General features: G+C 42.6%; 1 protein-coding gene and 1 non-coding gene across 4 annotated transcripts in view; both read left to right on the top strand.

Moving 5' to 3' along the window:
- Positions 1 to 21129, top strand: part of NSD2 (nuclear receptor binding SET domain protein 2) — a 74736-nt gene extending 53607 nt beyond the window's left edge. For all 3 annotated transcript variants that reach the window (XM_058024022.1, XM_058024021.1, XM_058024024.1), the window contains 13 exons: positions 5729 to 5860; positions 6907 to 7030; positions 8040 to 8240; positions 8920 to 9099; positions 10154 to 10310; positions 11043 to 11248; positions 11717 to 11820; positions 12030 to 12299; positions 12393 to 12509; positions 14279 to 14420; positions 15087 to 15193; positions 16446 to 16650; positions 17511 to 21129. In XM_058024022.1, the coding sequence (XP_057880005.1) occupies positions 5729 to 5860; positions 6907 to 7030; positions 8040 to 8240; positions 8920 to 9099; positions 10154 to 10310; positions 11043 to 11248; positions 11717 to 11820; positions 12030 to 12299; positions 12393 to 12509; positions 14279 to 14420; positions 15087 to 15193; positions 16446 to 16650; positions 17511 to 17776 (2211 nt within the window). In that variant the 3' untranslated portion in view covers positions 17777 to 21129. The remainder of the gene's footprint in view (positions 1 to 5728; positions 5861 to 6906; positions 7031 to 8039; positions 8241 to 8919; positions 9100 to 10153; positions 10311 to 11042; positions 11249 to 11716; positions 11821 to 12029; positions 12300 to 12392; positions 12510 to 14278; positions 14421 to 15086; positions 15194 to 16445; positions 16651 to 17510) is intronic.
- On the top strand, positions 14002 to 14131 carry LOC131084182 (small Cajal body-specific RNA 23). Its single transcript, XR_009114522.1, has one exon. It is a non-coding gene; the product is annotated as a small Cajal body-specific RNA 23 (non-coding RNA).
- Positions 21130 to 26425: the final 5296 nt, after the last annotated feature.

Below are 26425 nucleotides of genomic sequence, written 5' to 3'. Positions count from 1 at the left end.
TTCCTGCCTACCACCCTTTAATCATTTTAGAGTGCTTCAGACAAAAGACAAAATTAAGAATATAAACATATAAACTCAGAAAATGCACATAGCTGACTCAGTTTAATTCCTCTCAATGCTCTAGTGTGTTTTCTTATTCTAACTATTGTGTAGGGTTGCACACATTTCCTCCTCTAAGCCTGCTTGGCAACCTCTGTGAAAACCAAACACTTATTTACTCAATATAATCATGCCAAGGAAACTCCATTATTCTACCCACAGTCCTTGCATCTGTATGCACATGTAGGTCCCTTTTGCACATAACAAGCAGAAGTAGTCCAGGAAGCAGGAAGAAAAAGTAAATATCACCCTTATACTGAGCAATTAAACAGTTACCCAGTGTTCAGCAATGCTTGCTGATGTAATCTGGCTTTGTACATCAAATATTGCAGTGTGCAAAGCATGTTCATTCAGTTATGAATTCATGCTGAAGATGGCTTTTACAAGCATTGTTACATAGTCTTTCTAAAAATAGGTTGGCATTTGTCTGAAAGAATCCCTTAGGCACTTCTTTGGTTATTGTGAACAGGGAATTTTAGCATTTAGTTCAAAAGAAAATTCAAAATACTTTGGGGGATTTTAAGGCTTTATATGCTGATCCCTGTACCGTTGTGAGCCTGAGTAACTGTTCCAAAAATACAGTAGTGGTATAAAATGTATGCTCAAAATACCTTGAGATGAGTAAACCCAGTTGTTTAATGACCCATTGCTACAATTTCTGTCTTTTGAAGGGTAAAAATACAATGCTAATCACAAAGAATTTACAGAGATGCCAAAACTTTGTCCTAGTTTGACTGAGTAGTTAATTTTTTTTCAATAATAAAGCTATGGGGAACTTGGAAAAATGCAGTAATGTGTCCCTACATGTTCCCTTTTGAGTTTTATGTGTGTAAGTAGCGAATAATGACTGAGACACGTGGGAAAGGAAGGATTGGCTTGGGACCCTGATGAGAAATTGGTCATTTCTGTGAGTAGTAATGTTATTTGGAGCCTCACTAACCCCTGAAGTCATTTCTGGCCTGCCCCACATGAAGAGCATGAATTGGTTTTTAGGCTGTTTTCCTCCCTTTTTCTCACTTGTGGATGCAGGTGCAGAGTTTCCAGTAGAAGGAGCTGCATTTGATTTCTGAAATACCAGTCATGCTCAGTGTTCAGGCAGTGAAGTGTGAAAGCCTCTACAGGCAAATTCTCAAAAAAACGTTGATGTTCAGTGGTTGAAGGGAAAGGGAAGGAAAGCCTGACTGATGTGCAGTGTGTGAAGGTGATGGTGCTTGCACTGATCCTCACTTCATCAAAGGAAGGGTGTCCTTGTCACAGCAGCAGTAACTGCTGAGGAGGAGATGATGGCAGAGTTCAGGTACAATTTTAGTGCAGAAACTTGGCACTTGCTTAAAGTTTGAAGTGAATAGCCTTGGCATTTTCCCCCCTGAATTTATGCTCTTTAAAACAGTCCTTTGCCTTTATGAGAAATAAGAAATTACTGCAAATGTGAAGCCAAATAAAATAGCTACAAATTGCCAATTAACATGTTTTGCCATTAATCTCAAGGTTGATTACTTTGAACCGCAGCCTGAATTTCAGAAGAGTTAATTATGTACCATTTTCTTTGCTAGGAGGATTATATTACAAAAGCAAGGGCAAGACAAGCTTTGATATGATTACAAGGGAAAGATGTATATTTGTGACTTAACAAGTAAAGTAAGAAGCCCCCCCAAACCTGTCCAGATTGTATTGAGGGCTGTGTTTTGGGCTCTGGTGTGTGAACTGTTAAAATCTTCCCCAGAAGTGTTCTGTTTCATTGCAGAGGTGGCTGTGTCACATCAGCATGAGCTGATTTCTAGCAATCTTCTTGTAAATCATCTTTACTTAGTGACTGTTTCAATCTACACATATTTTAATTGCAAAACTCAGTGTCCCCCAGATGAATCAGAACCTGTTAGGGCTGCTACAGCTTGCTGGGGGTACAAGTGCAGTTTTCCCAACCACCTCATGCTGTTCCTCTCTTAGGTTCTAAGTTATTTCTGAGAAACACTGGATGAAGGGTTGGCTCAGCCTCTTCTCCACAGGCCTCAGGGAACAGATGCTCTTTTACTTCCCTGACATTTCCATTGGCTATTCTGGGATAACTGCAGGAGCTGAGGTGTTGAATTCCAATTCTCTTCATAGAGGGAGCTTTCCTCAAAGATGTCTGGTAGACAGTGTGTCACTTCCTGCAAGTTACAAATAAGGGTCCAATTAAATTATCTTAAAGAAATGCATCCCTTTCTTATGACAGGAAATCTGCTACACTTCCCCTTCATTAGGGCCCTGAGCTGTGAAATCTGCTAGTGAAGTGTGTGAGCTGTGTGTGGATTATGGCTCTTGGAGAGGATGTTAAAGCTCTGCTCATGGTGGCAAGGATGAAGAAATGCATCCTGCAGTGTGCACCAGGCCACAGGGTTGTATCACTGAGCTGTGCATGGGTTATGGCTTTTGGAGAGGATGGTTAAAGCTCTGCTCATGGTGGCAAGGATGAGCAGTCACAAAGTAAAGATGATTTACAGGGATGTATCACTGAGCTGCTTGTGCATGGAGTGACTCACAGCATTTGAGACAGCCATGAGCAGGTATCTGGTCTTGTTTGTGTAACACAAAACTGGTGCTTAATAGAGCATTTGATTTGTAAAGTGTGTGAGACTCCTGACAGCTATAAAGGAGAGATTTTGAAAGATACCCTCAGCCTGGATGCCATTCAGTTGATGAACTGAGGGTATTTTGTTCATGCTCCATGTGTTGGTATTTGTGCTTGAAACCTGGCAATAATCTGTAGGTGGATGTAAATTGCCAAGATTTCTCTTGAAATGAGCTGATAGAATTTGGCTTTTGTGGTTGCATTTGTGATGTTGGGTTTGATTCTTGCCAGCAGTGTTCCTTTTTTTGGCTCAGTAACCATTTAATTTAAATAAAGGGCTGATGCATTCGCTTTGAGGTGGCAAAATCTCAGTTCTGTAGGAAAATTGATGTCAGCCTGAGGTTCACAAATGGCTGGGATTTTGTCACCCATATCTAGGGGGATTCTGAAAAACTGCCTTCTGCCAATAGGGCTCCCTTTCCATATAGAGGTCCGCATCCTTTGGTTGAACAGAGTGTATAAACCAAGGAAAATCTTGGGAAACATTGCTTTGACTCATTCTCTTAACTGAATAAATTTATCACTGGGTATGTGCTGTTTCTCTGCTCTGGTTTTAAAAGCAGTGAGCTGGGGGAAGAGGAGCACCTTCCTCAAGGGCCAGGCTCTGTGGCTCTTGCTGCTGGGAATACTGTGTTAACTCAAGGGGTGCTCACAAATGGGTTTTCTCTGGGTTTAGGTATTTTGTAGGGGAAAAGTGGGAAGCCCAGTGTCAGGTTACAGCAAGACTGCTTGTTTTGCTTTGCTTTGTTTTGTTCTGTTTTGTTTTTAAGTGGAAAAGAAATGCAGATCTAAGACCTTCCGGCTTATTTTTCCTTTTTTCTTTTCTAACCATGACTAATTCTGGCTAGTTCAAACAAGAACATAATGAGCTACTAAAAATGTTAGAGCAGTGTGCCACTAATTAATGTTTCTGTGGGAATAGTTTAAACAGAAATGAGCATGTGTGTAAGTTTACTTAAAGCATAAGGGAAATTGGGTTTGTGGTTTTGCCGTGCTCCCACGCTGCCTTCCTTTGTCTGCCCCTTCCCAGCAAGAATTTTGCAGGTCACTATTTCACAGCTCCTTCCAGGAGACAGAGATTTCCAGGTGCCTGAACAAAGCAATAATTTTACCTGCAGTTTCTTCTAACCCCTTATGAAATTGTCTGGCAGAATCTCCAAATCACTCCATTTATAGAAATTTTCCTAGGTGAAGTGGAAGTATGAATTTGCACAGAGGAAATGAATTTATACCCTTGTAAGTAATGTGGGGGAAAAAACCCACCAACCAACCAAGAACTGTCAGTCTGATCCAATTTACAAAATATATTTAGACATGATCAAGGAAAGCAAATGTTGAATGGAGGAATGCAAGTTAGCTGGCAGCAGCAGTGAGAATTAATCACTCAAAACCAGGGTTTCTAAAGGGATTTTATAAAAACTAAATCTAGGCCTGGTTTGATCTTAGATTTTTCTTTCTGATTTCAGAACAATAATCTCTGATAAATTTGCACATTACATGGATTGGTTGATAAGGAGGTTGCATGTAGTTGCCTCCAGCATGTAGCTGGGCCATTTTTAGAAAAAGGTGGTTTACTGTAGATAAATATGAGATTCTCTGTCTGAAAACAGAGAGTAAACTCTTTATATAAAGTGGGGTGTCTGTATCCTGGCAAATGGCTATTGGCAAAAATGATCTCTTAAATAGCACAGCAGCTTAGCGTGACTTTCAGTCCTGTATTGAAGAGACCTGGGGAGATTCTTGCACAGCAGAACAGAAGTGGAGAAGAGTGGTATCATATTGGCTTGCTTTGGACATGGTACTTGCAAGACTAATAATGGGTTATTGCCTCCAGTTCTCGTGCTTGATTTTTCAACAACCTTTTTAAAGCACAGAAAAGGTTTAGAGAAACCCCACTAAAATGCTCTCTCGATGCTGGAAAAAGTCCCCTGGGGAGAAAATTAGAGGGTGGAACAAAAAGGATTGGAACAGGCGTAATTGCAGCATGCTTCCACAGGAGGAAAATGTGTGCTTCCAAGGGACTTTTAATGTAGCTGAAATGCCTGGAGAAGGCATCATCAACTGTGAGCTGCAGTTAGACAGCCCAGAAGGGACAGGAGGCAGTGCTGTTGATGGTATGTGTGAATAACCATTAGAATGAGCTGAAAGAGAAATTAAGGCTTCCTCTTCAATTCCAAATTGTGATCTTCTCCTGGAGAATGTACTTAGTGAGGCACAAATCACTGAGTATCATCTGGGGGCAACAGCATGAAATTCTGCATCTTCTGGTGTAATGTGAGATGAGACAAATTACTTGGTTGATAAGGATGTCTGTTGACCTCCTTAAATTCTATTGAACTGAAAACTACCCTGTATTTTCTTTTAAATATGTTACTTAGGATGGGTTTTTTAAAGTAAATTCCAGCTATTTTAAAAAACACCCCATATTTATTACATCTATACTGTTATATGATATTTATCCATAACAGGGCTATCTTCTGTAGTATTTTGATTTTATTGTTGACTGTAATGTTCCTTAAACATATTGAGAGCTGCTTGTTCTTTTCTTCCTCTCTTCTATATGCTGTTCACACTTCCTTGGAGAATATTAGGGTCAGAGACTTTGCAGCTTGGAGTTTACCAAGTTTCTTTTTAAAAATTGACTGTTGCTCTCTCATAAATCACATGCTCAGATTTTATTCGAGGGATTTGAAGATATCCCTGTGTTATGGCTAGGCACTTCTTGCTAACTGTATTCTAGAACTGAGTATAAATAAAATGCCATATTGCAAAGTTCTGGTGTTCTGTTTTGGCTGCTGGTGAGGGGGATTGTTGTGTAATCCTTCTGATGAGACTTCCACAAATGCATATTCTGGTTTTAATCAAGGTAGTTTTTTTGAAGGTGGGGGAAACAAAACCAGAAGAGCGTGCCTAAACCTGCTAGTGTGAGTTGCAGTGTGTGTGCTTCCATCAGTTCTGATGCTGTGCTAAGCTGCCCATGTGTGCCTGCTTTCTCTAACACCTGTGTTTAATCTTCAGATCTCTGATGGCCAAGGAGATGAGCGCTCAGAGTCCCCCTATGAGAGTGCTGATGAGACTCAGACTGAAGTGTCTATATCATCCAAAAAATCTGAGCGAGGAGTGGGAACAAAAAAAGAATATGTGTGTCAGGTGAGAGACCTTAGCTGGGCTGTGTTTCCTGAGCTTTCCTAGAAAAGGTCTTTTTAAAAACATAAATGACAATATTAGGCCAGAAACAGGTTTATCGTGTGTGTCTGAGATGTCTGTTAGTGATGAGGTTGCCCTGGCAGTAAATGGGATTCTTAATACCTAATTATTTTTTTCTTGACCTCCAGTAAATGACTTGGCCTTTCTGCTTGAGTTTCCAGGTCTGTAAGATAAGCATAATTTGTAGCTCAGGGTAAGCACGTGAGTGTTGCCAGGTGACTGGTCAGATGATGCAGGAGAGCTGCTGGTTTCTCTGTTAGCACAGAGGAGGAAGCCCAGCCCAGTGGGGTTTGTGCTCTGCCTGCAGCAGAGATGGCAGCGCTGCCCTGCTGTGCTGTGCTGTGCAGGCAGCAAGGCACTGAAAGCAGAAGCCTTTCCTCAAACTGCTCTAGAAGGGCTCTTAGGCTATGAAATGATAACACAATCCATATCAAATTTGTTTCTGGGAGGCTGGGCACACAGTTACATTTCCATTTTTTGTACATAGTGGGAATAAGGTTGTATCTGTCTACAAATGTTGGGTAGTCCTTAAATTCTGCCACCGCTGTTGTTGGGATCATTTTTAGTTATGCATGTGTCACTGCTAACCACTGAGACATAGAGGTATCATTGTGCCATCTGGACTGATTCCCTTTTGCCAAGGAAAAGGAAAGGAAGGATGCTTTTTAACCCTACTCAGATGCATCAGTGTGCTCAGGGAATAGCTCTTACAGCTTTTTTTTCTATTCCTTTCTTTCTGTCAGGTTGTATTTACTCCTGAACCATGGTCTGAGAGGGATATTTCTAGTGGTTTAATGATTCCGTTACCTGTTTCAACTTGAATTCAGGGCATGTGACAATGCTTGTAAAATTATCTTTCACTTGTTAAATTTTATTTCAACAATGGGAAAAGATATTTTGAGGAGCAGTATATGAAAAGGAATAAAGAAAACAGTTTTTTTCCACATATGAACTTTTCTTTAACATTCAATGCCTTTGTGTTGTAAAAGCTGTGTGAAAAAACAGGTGATCTCCTGCTGTGTGAAGGACTTTGCTATCGAGCTTTTCATGTGAGCTGCCTTGGGCTCTCTGGAAGACCAGCAGGAAAATTCATTTGTAGTGAATGTACATCAGGCAAGTTTGTCCCTTTCTATTAATTAAAAAAAAAAAAAAAAAGTTGTAGTTTTCCCATATATTGATCTAGAATATCCTCCTGGACAGAGTATGTATCCTCAGAGAACCCTTACTTATCCTTTGGGATGTGACAGGGTGGGAGTTCATAGAGTACCACTAAGTGTGCCACATTTTACAAAGTTCACCCTGTTTTCAGTGAGAACTCTCTTACAACGTGGCTAATTTAATCAGAATGCCATTGCCTTAATAACTGCAGATTATTTGCTTTCTGAGTACAGTTAGAGATGAGGTTTAAAGTCTGTCACAATGACTTAAAAAATTGTAGAAAAAAGAGCAGTGAACAAAACATTTTAAGTTCTTTTTCAGTCCTTTTTGTGTCTGCATCAGTCTTGCTTTTCCTGTTAAAAGACTACCTTATTGCTATTAATTTCATTTGCTTTTAATCCTGTAATAACTGCTTGGAAGTTCTTAATCTCAAAACTTTACATAAGATTTGTGTTCTTGCTCATAAGCTCATTTCAGTACATGCAGTAAACCTTGTTGGAACTACTGCTTCAAAATAAAACTGTTCCAGCTAGTCCGGAAAAAAGATTAGAGGATGGTTGTCTTTGGTTTGTAGTCCTGCTTCAGATTTCAGAAGACCACAGACAAGACCATCATCCTATTCCATTGGTTTAAAAAAAATTGAAAACTAAAAACCTCCTACTTGTCCTGGCATTCTGAGGCTTATAAATAAGAACATAAAATCAGATTGGTGAGTCTTTGGGTGTTGTTGTGTATGCTTTAACTGCAAATGGGTTTGCTTTATTTTATTTGTATCTGAGCAGATCAGTATTTAATACTAAAGAGCTAAAGTAAATAGATTGCATCAAGTAATGCAATTGATTTGTTGAAAAAAACCTCCTCATACCACAAAAGCAGTTCCCTCATACATAACATGAATTTTAAACACCTCTCTCATGCATTTATGTGTTTGGATATTACATTCTGTTTATCATTTTGCCACTAGGTGTGCACACCTGTTTCGTGTGTAAGGAGAGAAAGGCAGATGTGAAACGCTGTGTTGTGTCTCACTGTGGCAAATTCTACCACGAAGCTTGTGTGAAAAAATTCCATCTCACTGTCTTCGAGAACAGGGGCTTTCGGTGTCCCCTCCACAGCTGCCTCAGTTGTCATGTTAGTAACCCCTCACATCCACGAATTTCAAAAGGTAGCTTCATTTTATGTTTATATGGCTGATGAATTCATTTATCTATGGTATGTTAAGGTAAAGAATGTGTCCATTTGAGAGCTGCTAGCTGCAGTTTTGCTAGGCATAAATGGACTATCAATTCATTCAGAATTTTTTTAAATGTTGAAATAGAGTAAGTTTTAGTCAGCTTTAATATTTACCTTGTTTGTGCTCACTTTTTAAATAAATTTCAGTTAACCATAGTTAACCATGTTTTCTTCTCAAGAGAGAAGGAAATCTAGAATCTATAAGTGATGAGGAGAGGGGCAAAGCACTGAGGGCAGGACCTGAGAACGTACAAACACTGCAGCAAGGCTCGATGAACATGGAGACATTTTGATTCTGTGCAGGTTTTTAGCTTTGGGCAACGTTTGCAGACAAAATTACATGACTCAGAAAGACTCATGTCTACTCAGATATACATAATGAAAGCTTTAAATTTGGAGTAAGAAAAACTTTTAGAAATTCAGTATTGTTGCAAATACGCAAGCATTGAAAACACAACAGCTGCGGTTTTGTGTGTGTCTATAGGGTGTCTCAGCACCTCTTTTTTGCCAAAATGACGAGTCAGTTTTGTCCCAGAGCACCTCAGCAGTGCTGTGCTGTGCCACACGTGTCCAGTTGTGCCCAGGGTGACCTGTGAGTTGGTGCTTTGCAGGGAAGATGATGCGCTGCGTGCGCTGCCCGGTCGCGTACCACGCCGGGGACGTTTGCATCGCGGCGGGGTGCGCCGTCATCGCCTCCAACAGCATCATCTGCACCAACCACTTCACTGCCATGAAGGGGAAAAGCCACCATGCCCATGTCAATGTCAGCTGGTGCTTTGTGTGCTCCAAAGGTAAACAGCTGGGGAGGGAGCTCCTTCTGAAGTGTGGAGTCAAAGCGTTTTGTTCTTCGGCTCAAGTGTTGTTGTTCTGATCTGTTCGTAGCAAATCATTAGAAATGTGGCATATTAAGTTAGGCTTTGTTAGCTTGTGCTATAATGTGAAGTTTGCTTATGCTGCTTCAGTGTTTTAAATATCCTTTTTTTTCCAGAAATAATTTATTAAAGAATGTTTTTACTTGGGCTTTAGCCAACAACCAGAAGCCCGGTTAATTCTTTACAAGAGTCACCTAATGAGTATTTTTCTGTCCTTTCCTCTGTGTTCAATGTACTAAAGCTTTTTGTGTTTCTTTATTGCTAATATGTAATATTACACCATAAATATTTTACGAGTTGCTTTTAGTTTAGCAGCAGACTGCAAATTGAATGAGTATTAGTTGTTGCCACTAATTAAGGGTGTTTTGTTTTATCTTGTACAATAAATCTGTTCCTTATTGACAACCACAAAATGCATAGTGCTGATTAAACTTGTAGCAGTGAAACTTTACCTGATTTGTTAACAAATTAACATGCAGCATAGCAGCTTTTAAGCTGCAGCCAATTTTCCATTTTATAATTCATGGAACAAACTAACAACCTTGTTCCTTCTGCCCCCCAAGGGTGGAAAAAACCCCCAAAATCATAAGAGAAGTATGTTGTGGTTACAATTTTTCTTACATAGAAATGTTGATATATATTAAAATTTCATTAAACATATTGTAGTCATTAAAGTACAGCAAAGTAATTATAATTTGTGCATATTTCTGGCATTTTTATCACCAGCTTACTTGTTATTTTGTATGTGTTACTAACCTGAGTCTGCCAGGCATTCAGATTAGTCAGGACCTTTCGGCTGCTGTGCCCAGCTAAGTGATGGGTGTATTTGTTGCTGAGGGTCAGCATGTTTTAACCATTTATTTTCTAACTGAACCTACCACATATGTGTCATTTCTAAGCTGTCTGGAAAGCAAAACTTACGCTTTGATCTTGATATTTTCCAACCTTTTTTCTTTTTTGTGTGTCTGTGCAGGTGGCAGTTTGCTGTGCTGTGAGTCCTGCCCAGCAGCCTTTCACCCTGACTGCTTAAACATCGAAATGCCAGATGGGAGCTGGTACTGCAATGACTGCAGGGCGGGCAAGAAGCTCCATTTCCAGGATATTATTTGGGTTAAACTGGGAAATTACAGGTCTGATGAAGGAATTTGTGTTGTTTTACAGTATTGGCATGTTTAAGTAAGGATCATACAACTGGTTGCTCCTGTAGGCCAGCCTTGCTGCACACTGATTTCTGACTCCTCTCTGAACTAGGGACCTCACCTCCTTGCAAGCTTCAGGTTCAAAGATTTGCAGCTTTGCTGTTGCTCCTGGCCAAGGCATTACCCATACAGGACTCCTTGAGTCTTCTGACTTCTGCCTCCAGTGTAGGAGCCTTTAACCCCTGTTTGTGTCAGAGATCTCTGCCAATAAATTGGTGTAACTGGTAGTTGGCTAAATTACTCCCTCGCAGGCTGGGACGTCAGTCACTCAGGTTGTTGATGTTCCACACTTGGGTGAGATCTGAGTGGGACAGAAGTAGCTGGGGGTTATCCTTGAAACATTAATAGGTGTTATCAACCTTCTCTTGATCTTTAACAATTACAATACTTGCAGGTCTTGTAAAGATGATGGTTTTGCTCCAGGGAGTCCTGTGTATGTGCTTACCTTGCAGGGAGGTGAAGTCCCACAGATCTGAGTGTCAGACTTTCCTTTTCTAGTCTTCTCTCACTCTCTGCTAAGAGAGGGGACAAAATAATTTTAAATCCTCTTGGATCTTGGAAATAACAATCAGTTACTGCTGTTTCGAATGATTTTGTAAACTGTCTCTTGCAGAAAGAGCTTGACTAAAATGCTGTATTTTTTTATTTGTACTTCTGTGCTAGATGGTGGCCTGCAGAAGTTTGCCATCCGAAAAACGTTCCCCCAAATATCCAGAAAATGAAGCATGAAATCGGAGAATTTCCTGTGTTTTTCTTTGGTTCTAAGGATTACTATTGGACCCACCAAGCACGGGTGTTCCCTTACATGGAGGGAGACAGAGGGAGTAGATACCAAGGGATCAAAGGAATTGGAAAAGTCTTCAAAAATGGTACACAGCTAAAAGTAAACAAAAATAATCCTAGGATATGCATGCTTTGCTTTCTTCCCACATAGCCTTGGTTTTGAAATTTTGTTTTACAATATTGAATTAAAGAAATTTGTAGTGTCCTGGGCAACAGTCACTGTTACTGTCTTTGCATGAAAACATTATTTTAATGTCTTGTAAAAGACTGGCATCTAACTGAACTTTTATCTGATGATTTTTACTTTCTGGAAAGCTTAAAGCAAGTGCTAAGAGAGTAGACTCTTTCAGACTCCCTCAGACTGGGAGACTGAAAGAGTAGAATTAATACATCTGTTAAGAACAGTAAGACTTCAGAAGCATTGTTTGCAAGACAATTAAATGATGGGACTAGGACAGTGCTTTGTTTTAACTCACAAGGGAATGAGCAAGTGAGTTTGGAGAGGGGAGCAATCCTCTTTCTGGCATTTCTGTTGATTCTGCAATCTTTTTCAGCTTTGCAAGAAGCTGAAACTCGATTTCGAGAAATAAAACTACAGCGAGAAGCCAAAGAAACCCAGGAGAGTGAACGTAAACCCCCACCATACAAACATATTAAGGTAAAGTTTGAGGAAATGGGTGCTCAAAGGTTTGAGCTGAGCAGTGAGACAGGGTCAGGTTGTAATGATGGTAACTGTGCATTCATGAGGTGGTGAAATTTTGCTTTTATTGGAGTGGTGCAAAACCAAATTAGCAACCACCGTGTAACTCTTTCAATAAAACTAACTGCTCTGAAGTCATATCTGATCTATTTTAATGTGTATTTCAGGTGAACAAACCTTGTGGTAAAGTGCAGATCTACACTGCTGACATATCTGAGATTCCCAAGTGCAACTGCAAACCCACGGACGAGAACCCGTGTGGCTTTGACTCGGAGTGCCTGAACCGGATGCTGATGTACGAGTGCCACCCGCAGGTGTGCCCGGCGGGGGAGCGCTGCCAGAACCAGTGCTTCACCAAGCGCCAGTACCCCGAGACAAAGATCATCAAAACTGATGGCAAGGGCTGGGGGCTGGTGGCCAAGAGGGACATCAAAAAGGTAGGAACTGCTCTTGCCCTGCAGAGTGGGTGAGCTGCCGTGCTCTTGGTGGGTTTGGGATATACTTCACTAGTGATCCTTTGTGTCTTTCAGGGGGAGTTTGTCAATGAGTATGTGGGAGAGCTGATTGATGAAGAGGAGTGTATGGCAAGAATCAAATATGCACATGAAAATGACATCACCCACTTCTATATGCTTACTATTGATAAGGTAGGGTATTTGATGGTTTTTGCCATTATTTACTTACAGCCTTATTTTGATCACCTTGGCAGGGCACTCTGCTACCTTTGACATTCTACGCTTTCACATACTCACAGCGTTGCATCTTCTGTGCCTGCTCTCTCCATTCTATATGAACATAATGGATCTCCTTAGTTATGTATTATGTGATAAATGACATATTAAGGTCTATAGGTTGTGCTTTGTTGCTTGAAATGAAGAACAGTACTTACCTGCACCTGTAAGTACAAAGCACTTACCAGCCTAGTCTTAAAATGAAGTTTGGGGAAATAGTAGAGATACAGTGGAAGGAATTGCAATCCTTTTACTAAAATTTCAACAACAGACAATAAAATTCTCACTTGAGAGAATGTGGAATAAAATTGTGAGGCTGTGTCCTGTATAGGGCATTTAATCTTTTTTGTAGCCATCTGTCCCTTGCATTGTTTATGGCAAAACTAGGCTTGTGCTTTTGTAGAAACTCTTTTTCTGAAAGCACTCTCTGTTAGTAGCCAGCCAACCCTCCACAAATTGATTCACAGCAAATTATTGCAGCAGATTAATTAACACAGCAGAATAATTCAGCACCTGTGCCTCTGTGCACACCTCTGAGTATTTTCTTCCTTGGGAGAAGGAGAAAGTGAAGAACCTGGACAGCAGGAGTTGTAGATTATCTGTATTATATTGCTCCAGTCCCAAGACAACTAGTTAGGAGAAAAACAAGAGCTGGCTGCCAGTCCTGCAACTTTTTCCCCAACCACCATTCTTTTTCCCAAGGCTCTTGCTCTGTATTTCCACATCTACTGTTTCCCTGAGTCCTGTAACTGAGGAGTTCTGCACAGGAGTTCCCACCACAGCATGGTGAAACCACATTGCTCTGAACACTTAAAAGTTTCTCACTCCTCTACTAGATTGACATACAACATCAGTGTGTTAAACATCTGAACTGAACATGTATTTGACTCTTAGTGTCATTAATAAATTGTCATTTTGCCTAAACTGCCAGTGCCATTATGAGGCTGAGCTGCCCGTGCAGTGAAGTGTGTGCACACAGGCATGACAGTCACACATGTGCATTATAAAAATCAGCTAGAAACAAACTATAAGAATACTTCATAAATAAGCAAAGCCTTCTCAAGCAGCTCTGCAAAGAGACAGTTCTGGCAATTTCAGGCTTTCAGGCTTTTACTTTGTTAATGTCTGGTATATTTGGTGGATGTAGAAATTTAAGAGCAATTGTTTGTAGGAATGGGGTGTTTTTAGCTTGCCAAGAGCTTGTTTACATTTAAACTAGGCTGATTTGGGGAAAGAAATCTGGTGAGAAACTGGTAATCTCTGGAAGTAATCATGCATTTGGTAAATGCCATAAAGTACCATACTTTTAAATGCTTCACAGCTCCATGAATGCCAAGTAAATGGTAGAGGACTGAGTCTGACTTCTGAAGCTTCCTGGGGAAGGGGGTTCCTTAAGATGCCCACCATAATGCTCACAAGCACACTTAATCCTGCCCTGTGGCTGTGATGGGTGCTGGGAAATGTGAGCTAGAGCATGAGTATTGCTTTGGGAGTGTCCCATTCCAGGCCATTGGGACACTACAGTTTCCAATACAACATGTACCAGCAGCTTGCCTGTGTGCTCTGGGTGGCAACACCATGTCAGCTCTGAATGCAGCTATTGAAATCAGTTATGGATGATTTTTATGGTTTTTTGTGAGGGGGGAGAGCAAAACCCTTCAGTTTGTTGCTGGTTTGTTCTCCAGGACCGAATTATTGATGCTGGCCCCAAAGGAAACTATTCCCGGTTCATGAATCACAGCTGCCAACCAAACTGTGAGACCCTCAAGTGGACAGTGAATGGAGACACTCGTGTGGGGCTCTTTGCTGTGTGTGACATTCCTGCAGGTACATCAGCTCAGCTGCCTTTGCTTTCATTCTCTCAGTTAAACTCTGTGCATTTGCTGGTGGGACAGTCATGGTTTAACTGATCCAGTGCAAATATTTTTGTAGAGGACTCAGCACGCAGAGGAGATGCTTTGTGATCTTTGTGATGCTTTGTGATAACTAAAAATCAGAAAGATTTTTAGTGTTTTTTAGTTGTGAGTCCCATGGCTGCTTTTTGTTCCTTGCTTCTAGGGCAAGTATTCTTAGCAACTTTGTGGTTTTTTGGAGCTCTCAAATGCATAACAAAACCATAAAATCTTAAGGAGTGGATGTAGGAGGCTGTTTAGAAGTATCTGTTTTCTGGTTTGTGTACATACATGCTCACACACATACCTATCTATCTGCAGCTATATCTAGCTGGATAGATGGATGAATATAATATGTGTGAAGGACAAACACCAGCACAGTTTTGTGAAGTCAAATTTATTTTAAAATGTAATTGCATAAAATACCATGACATATGGGCATCTGGTTAATCATTGTCAGTGCTTATAAGCAGTAAAGAGAGGGAACATCCTATGACAATATACCAGCAAACAAGTGCCAAACCAGCAGACAGATAGCAGCAGCTGTATTTGTTTGCAATAATTTTGATAAAATTTGTTACCTTGTCCTTTTTACACTCAGGGACAGAGCTGACTTTTAATTACAACCTTGACTGTCTGGGCAATGAAAAAACAGTCTGCAAATGTGGTGCCCCAAACTGCAGTGGATTTCTTGGGGACAGACCAAAGGCAAGTAATATATCAAGTACTACACTAAGAGATTTTGACAGTCTTGTCAGGGGAAGGGTTGTAGAAGCTTTAAATTACTAAGAATGTGCCTAACTGTGGCCAGTGGGATTATTCTGACATTCTAGTTTATATTTCTCCCATTTAAACCTTACAGTGTGATTATTTTGCTGAGATTCATTTTAAAAAATTGATTTGAACTGAACAATAAAAAATGTGAGTTTTGAATGTGGAAGAAAGTTACCAAAGTATATCAAGAAATAATCTGTATGAATCCTGTCCGGGTTAGTTTGAAATCTGTAATCCAGCAGAGATTGATGGAGCTGACTGAAGGGCTGGCATAGGAGTGTGGGGGAAGGCACAAGTACCTCCTGTGGATGTTGAAAAGCTGCACTTCCCTCTGGTCCTTCACACTGCTCAGGACCAGCCACTTCAGAGGGTGGACTGAGAGACTTCAGAACCCACACAAGCTGGTTTTTGTTAAGAGGTGGACTTAAATGAGGTTTCACATAAGCCTGTGAACATTTACACAGACAACCATGAAGAAATTCAGTGTTACAGTTTAGTTTTATGGGTCTGTCTTCATTGGTAGATAGAATGGGCTAATTTAAAAGAAAGTGGGTAGTGATTACTGGGGTGAGGGGAAGGGAATGATGGTAAGGATGTTGAAAAATCATCCAACATTTCCTATGATTTGGTGAAGGAGAGTTAAAGTGCAAGCAGCACTTGAAAGCTGCTTCTGTGCATGCAGCACAGAATTGAAGTCAGATTGAAATAGGGATGAGGTTTGGTATATTCTTTCTGTCATTAGCTACATTTCCTGAAGTTCTGCTGTCTGGTACTCAAAGAAAACTGGGGACAGGTTTAGTAATTCCAGCATGAGTATTCACAACTGGAAGAGAAGAATGGATATGGAAGTGATTGGTGGTGCAAGTACATAATGAGGGTAAATTAGCCACAAGTAGATTAGACTGGAAATTGGAAGACCTTTTGTCAGTGGCAAGAAAATGAAGGGTTTTTTGCAGTAGGAAGGTTCTGTAGGGAGAAGGTCTGGTTTCAGGATGACTTTCCTCAGGGGTCAGTGTAGGTTTTTTGTGAGCACAGATCAGTAGAGTGAGGCACTGGGCAGGTCTGCCCCAAGTCAGGTTCTTGGCTGTGTGCACGGTCTGCCAGGTGTGCCAACAGCTTGGCAGGGTTGTGTAATATTTTTCCTTTGCAAAACTGGCATTTACAGATTTATATCTTACTCTTTTAGAATTCTTCCACTAATGCCTCAGAAGAAAAAGGCAAAAAGACCAAAAAGAGAACACGGAGACGCAGAACGAAAAATGAAGGGAAGAAAGAATCTGAAGATGATTGTTTTCGTTGTGGTGATGGAGGCCAGCTGGTGCTGTGTGACAGGAAATCTTGTACTAAAGCTTATCATCTCTCCTGCCTTGGTTTGGTGAAACGTCCTTTTGGTGAGTCTTACACTTGTTTAATTAACTTGTGCAGGTACCTCAGTTACTGCAGCCTTGTCAGGGGTGTCATCCTGAAAATATTGGGTTTGTATGGCAGGAATTTCACTTGTGCATCATGTGGAGCAGCTCCTCTTGGATTTGAAGACAAAATGGTGGCCTCCTCCTGCCTCTCTGGCAAATTGAGGCATTTCTTTTACAGATGTAGGTAATTGAGCACATCACCTGGTAGGAGCACCATGGCCCTGCCACAGGACAGTTATATCTGAGAAATGTGTGAAGCCCTTTGAGTTCAAGCCAGAAGAGCAACAGCAGCTTCTGAAAGAAGGCAAGTAGGGAAATTAAGAGCAGCAGACATCAGGTTGCAGTTCCAGATATCACAGGAGTTACCTGGTTCCAGTCAGCCATGGCAGGTGAGATATGAGGAAGGGAAGCAGGCAAAGCCTGTTATCCCAGAAACAAGTAAAACAAGGACTGGTAAGGTATGCTGGGGCAAAAGAGCAGCTGTAAGGGAAGGACACCAGTCATTCCTGAGCAAGACTGGCAACAGACAGGGGACTGCAGTAAGAGGGGGCAGCAGCTGACTGGATGTTTGGATGCTCTGCCAGCCTGCAAGTTCTGTAAAATGCTACTAAGTGAAGCCTGAGTCATTTCTGCTAGCTGGAGCTGACTGCTGTGTTTGAATGAGAGTGTGTCAAGTCTGCTCCTTGCAGCTGCCAGCTGAGCTTTACAAGTAAGATGTGTCATTCTGGGTGTTGAGATCAGCCCTGGTAGTTGCTATCATTTGCTTTGTCAGGAAAGCTGTGCCTTGTTCAGCTGCTCCAACACAAAACCCCTAATGGGCTCTTTGGTTTTGATTGCAGGGAAGTGGGAGTGTCCTTGGCACCACTGTGATGTTTGTGGCAAACCTTCTGTTTCTTTCTGCCACTTCTGCCCAAACTCTTTCTGCAAGGAGCACCAAGACAGGACAGTGCTAAATTCCACCTTGAATGGACAGTTATGCTGCTCTGAACACGTTCTTGGGGTGGATTCTGTGGAAACTCAGAAGACTGAGAAACCCCGCAAAAAACTGAACAAGTTCAAGCCCAGGAGAAAGAGGAACAGATGGATGAGAGCTGAATGCAAATAGTCATGGACTGCAGTTTCTACTGCTAACACTATCTTGTAGATAAGTTGTGAATATGACCAGGGAAGGACACAATTTTACGTATATTCTGTAAAGGTTACAATGTGGGGGGGGGGGATTTTTTTGTTTTGTTTTTTTTTTTATAAATCCACTGAGCCAACCACAGCAGTCTTCTGCTGCTTCTGCACTGATAACGAACTGCATAGTTCAGCAAACTTCAGGACAAACCAAACTTATTACTCAGCATTACAGTTACACTTGAATTGTTACGAATGTAAAATGTTCCCTCCAAAATACTTGGTTGGAGGTAGGTTAAAATCAAACCGGGTAGGCGTAAACATAGTTTTTTGAGATAGTATTTGTCAACCAACAGATGTTTAAAATAGTATATCCTTGAAAGAAGTCGTTAGTTCTCAAGTCCTTTTGAGTAAGAAATGGCTTGGTCTGTGGTCCCAATGAGATTTGCTTGCCTTGTGTGTTTCTGAGCAGGTGCTTGAATGCCAGTCCTGACCCAGGTGTGTCCCTCACTACAGCCACACTCACAGCAAGGGCTTTGTGCTCTTCAAAAATTATTCTTAAACAATCATGACCATAAATATCCTTCCACCAAGAAATGTGCGTGGTGAGAAAGGCACACCCTGTACCAGAGAGGAGGAATCTGACTTTGTAAGACATTTTTTTCTATACTGTTTTTTCCTGTAGTTCATCCCAGCAAAATATGAAGTTACTTGATCTTGCAGAGCTGTGCAGGTCTGGGCTTAAAGGGATATTGTTTTGCAGTCTAGTCCCAGGATTTAAAGGGATATTGTCTTCCAATCTAGGCCCAGTACTTTAGGATTTTTGTGTCTTAATAAAAAGAAACCTTTCAAAAGCTATTACTTGGAAAAAAATAGTAGTTGTTTTTTTTTTCCTCAATGGGAGGTAAAATGCAGAGGCAAACTTTTCTTTGGAATGCTTGGAGTCCAAGTATTTCAACTTTGTGATAATGCAAGAAATGCCCAGTAAGGAACAAAATCACTCCCATGAATGAAACAGGAAGCGAAACTTGATTGAAGTGCAAAAACTAAATTCAAAACAAAAGGAAAATAGATTTTTGAAGCAGTGTGTAAGAATTTTGATGCTAAATTTTATGTAGTCTTACTCTGTTCCTTTGCATGAAGTTTCTACAAAAATGGCTACTTGACAGACTAATTTTTTTTTTTGTTACATTTCTAGCAGCTCTGCTCTTGACTATCCTGTCACAGCTGTGTTGTGTCAGCAAAGCTGTTTTGAATTCCTCACCCCCATTAACTTGGGTGACTCACAGTGAGGTGAACATACAACGCTTACTGACAGAGATAATACTGGAACTAGGAAAAAACAGTAAAGAGAAACATCTGTGCCAGTTTTCCTCCCAGTGCACATCCTTGGTGTGTGATCAGGCAGCATCCCAAGCACATTTTGATTTTTGCCATTGTGACCCACCCTCCATAAGCACCTCCATGTCCACTGAGCCATTTGTGTATGTTCTAGCTTAGTTTGCCCTTCATAGTGCAGGAACTCTGTGTAGCCCTTTTGAAAATGAAGCCTTGCTGTATCATGGAAGTGTATGGTTTTTTTTCCCAAGGTATTTCTTCAGGATTTGATTTAGTTCTTGGAATTGCCAAAACCCCCATTTATTCCCAACACGTAAAAAGTCCGGTTTTATTAGAAGATATTAATTGAAAGAGGTTATAAATGTTGCATTGCCCTATGATGAACACTTTGGTTTCTGTTTGGTGACCAAAATGCTTTGTTTTTTGAATCAGTTTTTATAAACACTGTTGGAAGGTTAATGTTTTTTTTTTTATTATTTTGAAGAAATAGCAGAGTTCAAAATCAGGGGAAGTGTTACATGTTTGCATTTTTTAAAATGATATGCCAAGCCTTGCACTCAAGTTAAAATTCAAGATTCTTTAATTGATTTTGAGGGAAACTTTTTCTCTGCCATGGGGCTGAAGAACAGTCCTGTGCATAAAATCAAAACCAAAAAAATGATATTATGGATGTTTCTTTAACAATGGGTTTCAAGGGAAGGAAAATGAGGTCAGGTAGTAAAGCAGAAATATTTTCCTCATTGCTTTAAAACAAAATGAAGGAATTGGATGTCATTGGGACCATTCTTTGAATACTATACCATGTAAGGAAGGCTTTGTAAGAATACCTTTAAATAAGTTATTATAAAATTTTTCCTTTACATTCCATTGCTTTCATAATTTGTTAACTTTTTGTTTTAGTTGTTTTGTTTCTTTTCCCTCTCCATGTGTAACAGCTCTGCCACTGTGGAACTGTGATGCCCCGGGTCCCAAGAGGCAGATCCCCACTTGCAGAAGGCACAGCCTGCAGTGCCAGCAGCCCTGGGCTCTCAGGGGCTCCCCAGCACATCCAGCTCAGCAGGATGCAGCAGGGACACCCCTTCTGTCTGTCTGTCTGTCTGTCTGTCTGTCTGTGGGGACAGAGGGACGGTCCACACAAACAGATCTCAGCCAGGGGCTGTTTGTCCTTCTGCTTCTTCTACCTCTCCCTGCCCTGGGCCCTGGGAGCTCTGCATCCCTGGGGCTGCAGGCCAGGAGGGCACTTGGGAGTTCTGGGAATTCCTTCCTGAGCAGGAACGTGGATCCAGTTCTCTCTCCCTGATACCCCCTGGCTCAGCTCAGGCACTCAGGTGTGATCTGGGAGAGTTTTGGTTCCTGTCCCAGGACAGGTGGGGTTTAGGTGCATTGTAATGAAGGCTTCTGTACCTTTGCTCTGCAGCCTTGGAAAACAGGCTGAAGTTTTGTTTAAAAAAGAAGACAAGAAAAGTTGTGACATTGTTTTCCTTCTCCCTCTGTTCAAATCCAAGGTAAAACAATCCTTAAGACTTGAGCTTTCTCATGATGCAACTCAGTACTTTTTAGCATTCAGCAACTTGAAGGATTTTTTGCTATAAATTAATCTAAACAACATTAACTGTGGCATATTATGTGGCCTTAAATGATGTTCTTTGTGTCTTGCCCATCAAAGTAGCAAAATGTCTTTCCTTTTTTAGCAAAAGCTGATACGTGACAGCCAATTTCAGAATTTGTTGTTCTTTTATCACATGAGCAAGCATGGAAACAATTTTCAGTTGAGTATGTTAGATGTATTTTCATACAGCCTAGGAAAAGTAATCAGAGTAAATGTCTGTTTTGTTCAATAGCTTTGTGTTCATGGTCAGGTTTTAGGAGGTTTTTTATTTGAATTACTTGGAAAAGCAAAATATCTTGAAAGACGTATTAATGGGATTTTTCCACATTGTTGAGTCTCATTATTCCATGTCTGACTGCTTGAGAAACTTCAATGTCTTATTAAATGTTGAATTTTATTCCTAGTTATTTAAGAAGTTGCTAAGTCTCTTTTGTAAAACAGCTCTATATACTTACTTTGGCACTTTTTTTTTTTCCTTGAAAGAAAAAAGTGGAATTGATACATCCTGAGCAAGCATGGTTTAGCAGTGAGGGCTTTGTTCTCTCATAGGGAAAACTTGCATTTCAGGCCTACATAAGAGATGCACTGGAAATGCTGTTTTTATGCTTCCACAGAGGTGATAATGATTGTGCTGTGGCTTGTTTTCACACTCTTGCTTGTCACAGAACTGCTGACATTTCTTGCAGTCCACTTTTTCCAGTGCTGCTCTCTGTTTCTCATGATTTTTGGCTTTTGTGCCACTGAGCTGGGGCCACCCAGCCCAGCCAGCTCTGCTCCCCCAGGGTCCTTTTGCTGTCACAAATGCTGCTCCTGCTTGCTCAGGTCTGAGTTTGACTCTTTGGCTTTTTCACACAAGTTTTTTTGGGTCTGGTTTGGCTTCCCCTGTGGAGTCTCCCGTGTGTGACAGCAGCTACAATTTTTATAAAAGCATTTCAGAGATCTTTGATACTGGTGGCTGATGGTTCTGCTGAGGTCACCTGGTGCTGTGCAGCAGGATTGTGTCCCTGTGCTGCTCTGGGGAAAAGCACAGCCTTGGGCCAGGGAGAAGCTTCATGTCTCTCCTGAATCAGCAGCGGGAGAGGCTGCATGGAGCTCTGCCCCTGCTGGGCTCTGCCCAGGGCTTTAGGAACCATCCCTCCTGCTGCTGATCCAGAACAGAATCACAGGATGGTTTGGGGTGAAAGGGACCTTAAAGACCTTCCACTTCCACCCCCTGCCATGGACAGGGACACCTTCCCCTGGACCAGGCTGCTCCAACCTGGCCTTGAACACTGCCAGGGATGAGCAGCCACAGCTTCTCTGGGCACCCACAGTGGCTGATGTGCCACTCTTGCACACAGTTCCTCACCTGATGGAGATCAGAGAACTGATAAATTCTATAAATTCTTTTAAAAACTTCTAACACCTTCCTTGGGGAGAGGAGAATGAGCAGCTGAGGGCAGGAACCACTTAACCCCCCACAGCTGGGCTCCTTCAGCCATCTGTGCTGCTGCAAGATTCAGAGAGAAGTAGCACCTGCCACCACCTCTGTGCAGAGCCATTTAAAATCGTGGCTCTTTCGACAGAGACTCTGTTTCTACTGGCCATGGAGAGCTGCTGAAGCACAGCACTGGCACACAGGGTCACAGCTGGCTGGGCTGGGCTCACACAGCACCTGTGTGGGAATGTCACGGCAGCAGGAAAAGGAAAACAAGGTGGGAAGGTCAAGAGGCCACAGGTACTGGTTTCATGGAGCAGTTGGCACTGGCTCCAGTAGAGGTGATGTTGAATTTTTTCTGGGCATTTCTGACTGCCTGGGATGCTGGCTAAGAGAAAAACATAACAGGGGACACAGAGCAAACAACAAATTAAGAGTCAACCAGCCACACACAGGAATCATCTCTGGAAAATACAAATCACATCAGTTTAACCAGATGGTTACACTGGGCTGGGTGCACAGAGGAGGGCTTGGAGTGCCACAGCAAACAGGCACAAACCACTCTGCTGCTCTCCTGGGTGGGGTTGCAGCGCCCAGGACCAGGGACAGAACTTTGCCCAGGCATTTGGGCAGGGGTCTCCTACAGCCCCTCAGGATGCAGAAAGGGACAGGGCATCCTCTGTGCCTGCACCTTGCTGCTCCTTTGTAGCTCCACCCTGAGCACCACCTGTACCTGGCAGCAGGAAACAAAAGGGACTTTTGTCCAGGAATCAACCATTTCTTTTGTTGCACATGTTTGCCCACAGCTGAAAGGAAGGGGAGAGCTTTAGGATCCCTTCCCTTGACTTGTGCTTATGCTAAAACTTTGAGAATGGGTAACAAAACAAAAAATTGCATGTTATTAAAAGGAGGTATATTCATGTTGGTTTGTGCATGGGTGGAAACGAGTGTTGTATCAAAGGGACCTCAATAATGAGCAGTCACTCCTCACTCTGTTGAGCTGACTATTAAAATGGAGAAACAGGTAGGATTGATTGCTTTTTGGGGCTTTTTTCTCCCTGATGAAAAGAGAAAAGTATTTATGAAGGAAAGTATTTGTGAAGGAAGCTGGGAATTGGAAAGGGAAGACTTTTCCCATCAGCCCAGTGCAGCAGAGCAGGGGCTGGCTTGGTTTGCACAAGTAGCCACAACTCAAAAACTGAGTTTTATTCCCCAGCACTGATTTTAGCTGTAGAGAAGTAGGTTGCTCATGGTTAAACACCTTGCCCAGAGCCCCATTAGTGCTGCCCCTGGGGAAGGAGAGGCTGCTGGCCCTGGCAGAGCTACCAGCCAGCATAGACGGGCTCCGTGTGCTCCGTGCCCCCGTAGGAGCCCAGCCCTGAGCCCCGCGGCAGCAGCGGCGACTTCAGGGAGCTCCTGCCGTGCTCCTGTCGGCTCCTCAGGATGATCAGAAACACAACGAGGATTCCTCCTGGAAGGAAAGGAAGGAATGGTAGTTATTCATAGATGGGAAAGTAAAGTATCAGGTGATGTTTGCTCCAAGGGTTCTCAACTCAGGTATTCTCTTCTGGTAAAATAAGGAGTTTTTTCCTCCTACATACTCTGTCCCCCTCCAAAAAGAGGGGGGGAAAGGTTCCACTAGCACTAAAAACACTCAACTTCGGCAGTTCAGCTTAACTCTGCAAGGAATAATGACAAGTTTTAATTAAATAATTCAGTAACTTGCTTTCCTACTACCATTTACTCTCTAGAACTGTTTTCCACTTGGCATCTTATTCACTGCAGACCCCACCAAAACGATCTTGCTGAGAAATTAGTTTGCTCTGTGCAGCACTCACACTGAAGCACAAGTAGTAACTAACCTGGATTAACTCTGAGTCTAGACTGAGATCAGGGCTGTCAGGAAAAATTACTTTTGGATTGGGCATAGACATGGAAGTAATTGGCAAATCTCAAGTGGTGCGACATTCTGCTCATTTGTTTCTGGCAGAAGCATCACCAGAGAAAACTGATCTGAACAGAAGAGCACAAATCTGTCTCTGTGATGCAATATGGCCAGACAAATACACCCAAATTTCAGTTGTGTGAGCAGACAGCCTCATGGCAAACACTTGATCTGTGAGACCAGCCGTGAAAAACTCGCGGGTTCCTGTGTGGGCTCCTTCCTTCCCCCTCTCTGCTGCAAGCTCTGGGAGAGGCAGGAATGCTGTTCCCTGACCCTCAGACTTGTTTATCACAAATGCTGCTTAATGGGCCATTGTCCCTCTCTGGGCAGTCTTTTCATATCCTTCAGTTTAATCTACTTTTTCAAATTAACACTCGCTTCAGATGGCATCTGCTTTGGCAGAATTTTGGACAACAGCCTGGCACACGGGGACAGGGGTCAGGGGAGGGCCTTTCCCATGGCTCCAAGCTGCAGCTTGTGAGAACAGCCCTCATCTGCTCCCCCAGGCATTCCAGCCCCATGGGGACACCCTCCGAGGGTGCTGCTGGAGCTCCTGCAGACCCTGCTGTCCTTGTCCCCTGCTCACTGCCAGGAGACAAGGGTGATGGGAACACACATCTTGTGGGAGAAGCAGCTTTGCTGTGTGACTTGTAACATACGCATTTAACCTCTCCTCTCTGCTTTCAACAACTGCCAGCCAAGTGGAGTCTTCAGGAAGCACATAAAAGTATTCATGGGTCTTCAGGAAGGACATAAAATACACTTGAAACACAGAAACTGTGAATGTGAGGCTTGTTGGATATTCTTTATCCTCTGATGACTTATCTCTATGACTTGGCTCTCTTGACACAAGATTCTCATCTCTGGTAGTGTAAGGGCACTTAGGGATTTCTCTTCATCTCTCTGGGCACAGGAGACAGATTCCTCCTCCCAGCTTCCTCATCTGCCCTTCTTGCAATCCACAGCACCAATAGTTGCTCATTTTCATCATAACTCTCTGATTAAACCTCCCCCCAACTTTGATTAAAAAACGAGAGAACTCTATTTTTCCCTTTCCTAAGACTCAAAATGCATATTCATTGTTTTGGAATGATTATTCATGGTGCAGCTTCCCAGCCGAAAAGCTCACCCCCTCATTAGCTTGCCCCAGTGATCTGATTCACAGCAGGTGCATCTGGAGGGATGCTCCCCACACTCAGCAGCTCCTGACTCTTGGGTACAAGCAACATTTGGCATCAATGCAGCAGCACTGCATGAGCCAGCAGCTCCCCATTCTGCTGGAGGCTGTGGCATGACTTAAGGCAGGGATGCTTTCAGGAAACACACCAAAAGGAAATTGTCTTTTTTCTTACTTTGGTGCAGCCAAGGAATCCCTGTTTGAGGGTCCACACACATCCCTGCCTCCCAGGGACAAACAACAACCATTCAGCACTGTGCCACCTTCCCTCAGAGCCAGGGACGGCACTGGCACTCGTGCCACCTTCCCTCAGAGCCAGGGACGGCACTGGCACTGAGAGCAGCAGAAGGACTTTGATTAGAAATCCTGCTGTCCAGAAACAGAGCACACCACCCAGAGCGTGCCTGGTTTAACAGAGCTGCAGAGGGCACCCAGACTGACCTGCTGAGAAGGTGGCCAGGACAATGACGGTGGCAGGGGTCAGCTGGCAGGAGTCCCCTGCCTTGTACAGGAACAGCTCCATGCAGTAGGTGGGCTCCGCACTGCCCCGGGGGCAGAAGGCATCAGGGGGGCACTTCACTGGCTTCACATCCGGGCTCTGCCCAAGAGAAGTAAATCAGCACCAGCAATCTGCACAAGGTGACCAGGGCAAAGGGAGGTGACATTTTAGCATTAGAGGGGTGAAAAAAATAAATGAAGGAATGACCCTGCCATCATTAAATCCAGCCCTGTGCGCTCCTGCAGTGTTGGAGTGTGGGGAGGAGCAGAAGGGGTTGTTACACAGCAAGTCTGTACCTCAAACCCCTCATTAATGCACACACCACCCCCTCATGCCCCAGCCAGAGCAGGCAGCTCCAGCACACTCCTGCAATCACCATTTTAATTATTCCCTGCATCAGAGCCCTGTCTATGTTTAAGAGAAAAGAAGCTCAGATAACAAGAAAAAGGGAAGTGTTAATTGAGGGGTATTTAGCTTGTGTGGGACAGCTCTGGGCAGCACAGGCTGTCCCAGCTGCTCAGGGGACTCACAGGGCAGTAGTGATTTTCTGGGCACAGCTCACAGCTCTCCTTGCCCCGCTGTAGTTGGTACTCCCCTGTCCTGCAGGCCTTGCATCTGCTGTCATTGGCACCTTTGAATGTACCTGAACA

Source organism: Melospiza georgiana, chromosome 5 (genome assembly GCF_028018845.1).
Source record: "Melospiza georgiana isolate bMelGeo1 chromosome 5, bMelGeo1.pri, whole genome shotgun sequence".
In the NCBI taxonomy this organism is placed as follows: domain Eukaryota; kingdom Metazoa; phylum Chordata; class Aves; order Passeriformes; family Passerellidae; genus Melospiza; species Melospiza georgiana.
Note: the sequence above shows the minus strand (reverse complement) of the source record. Positions and strands in the feature narration are given on the sequence as shown.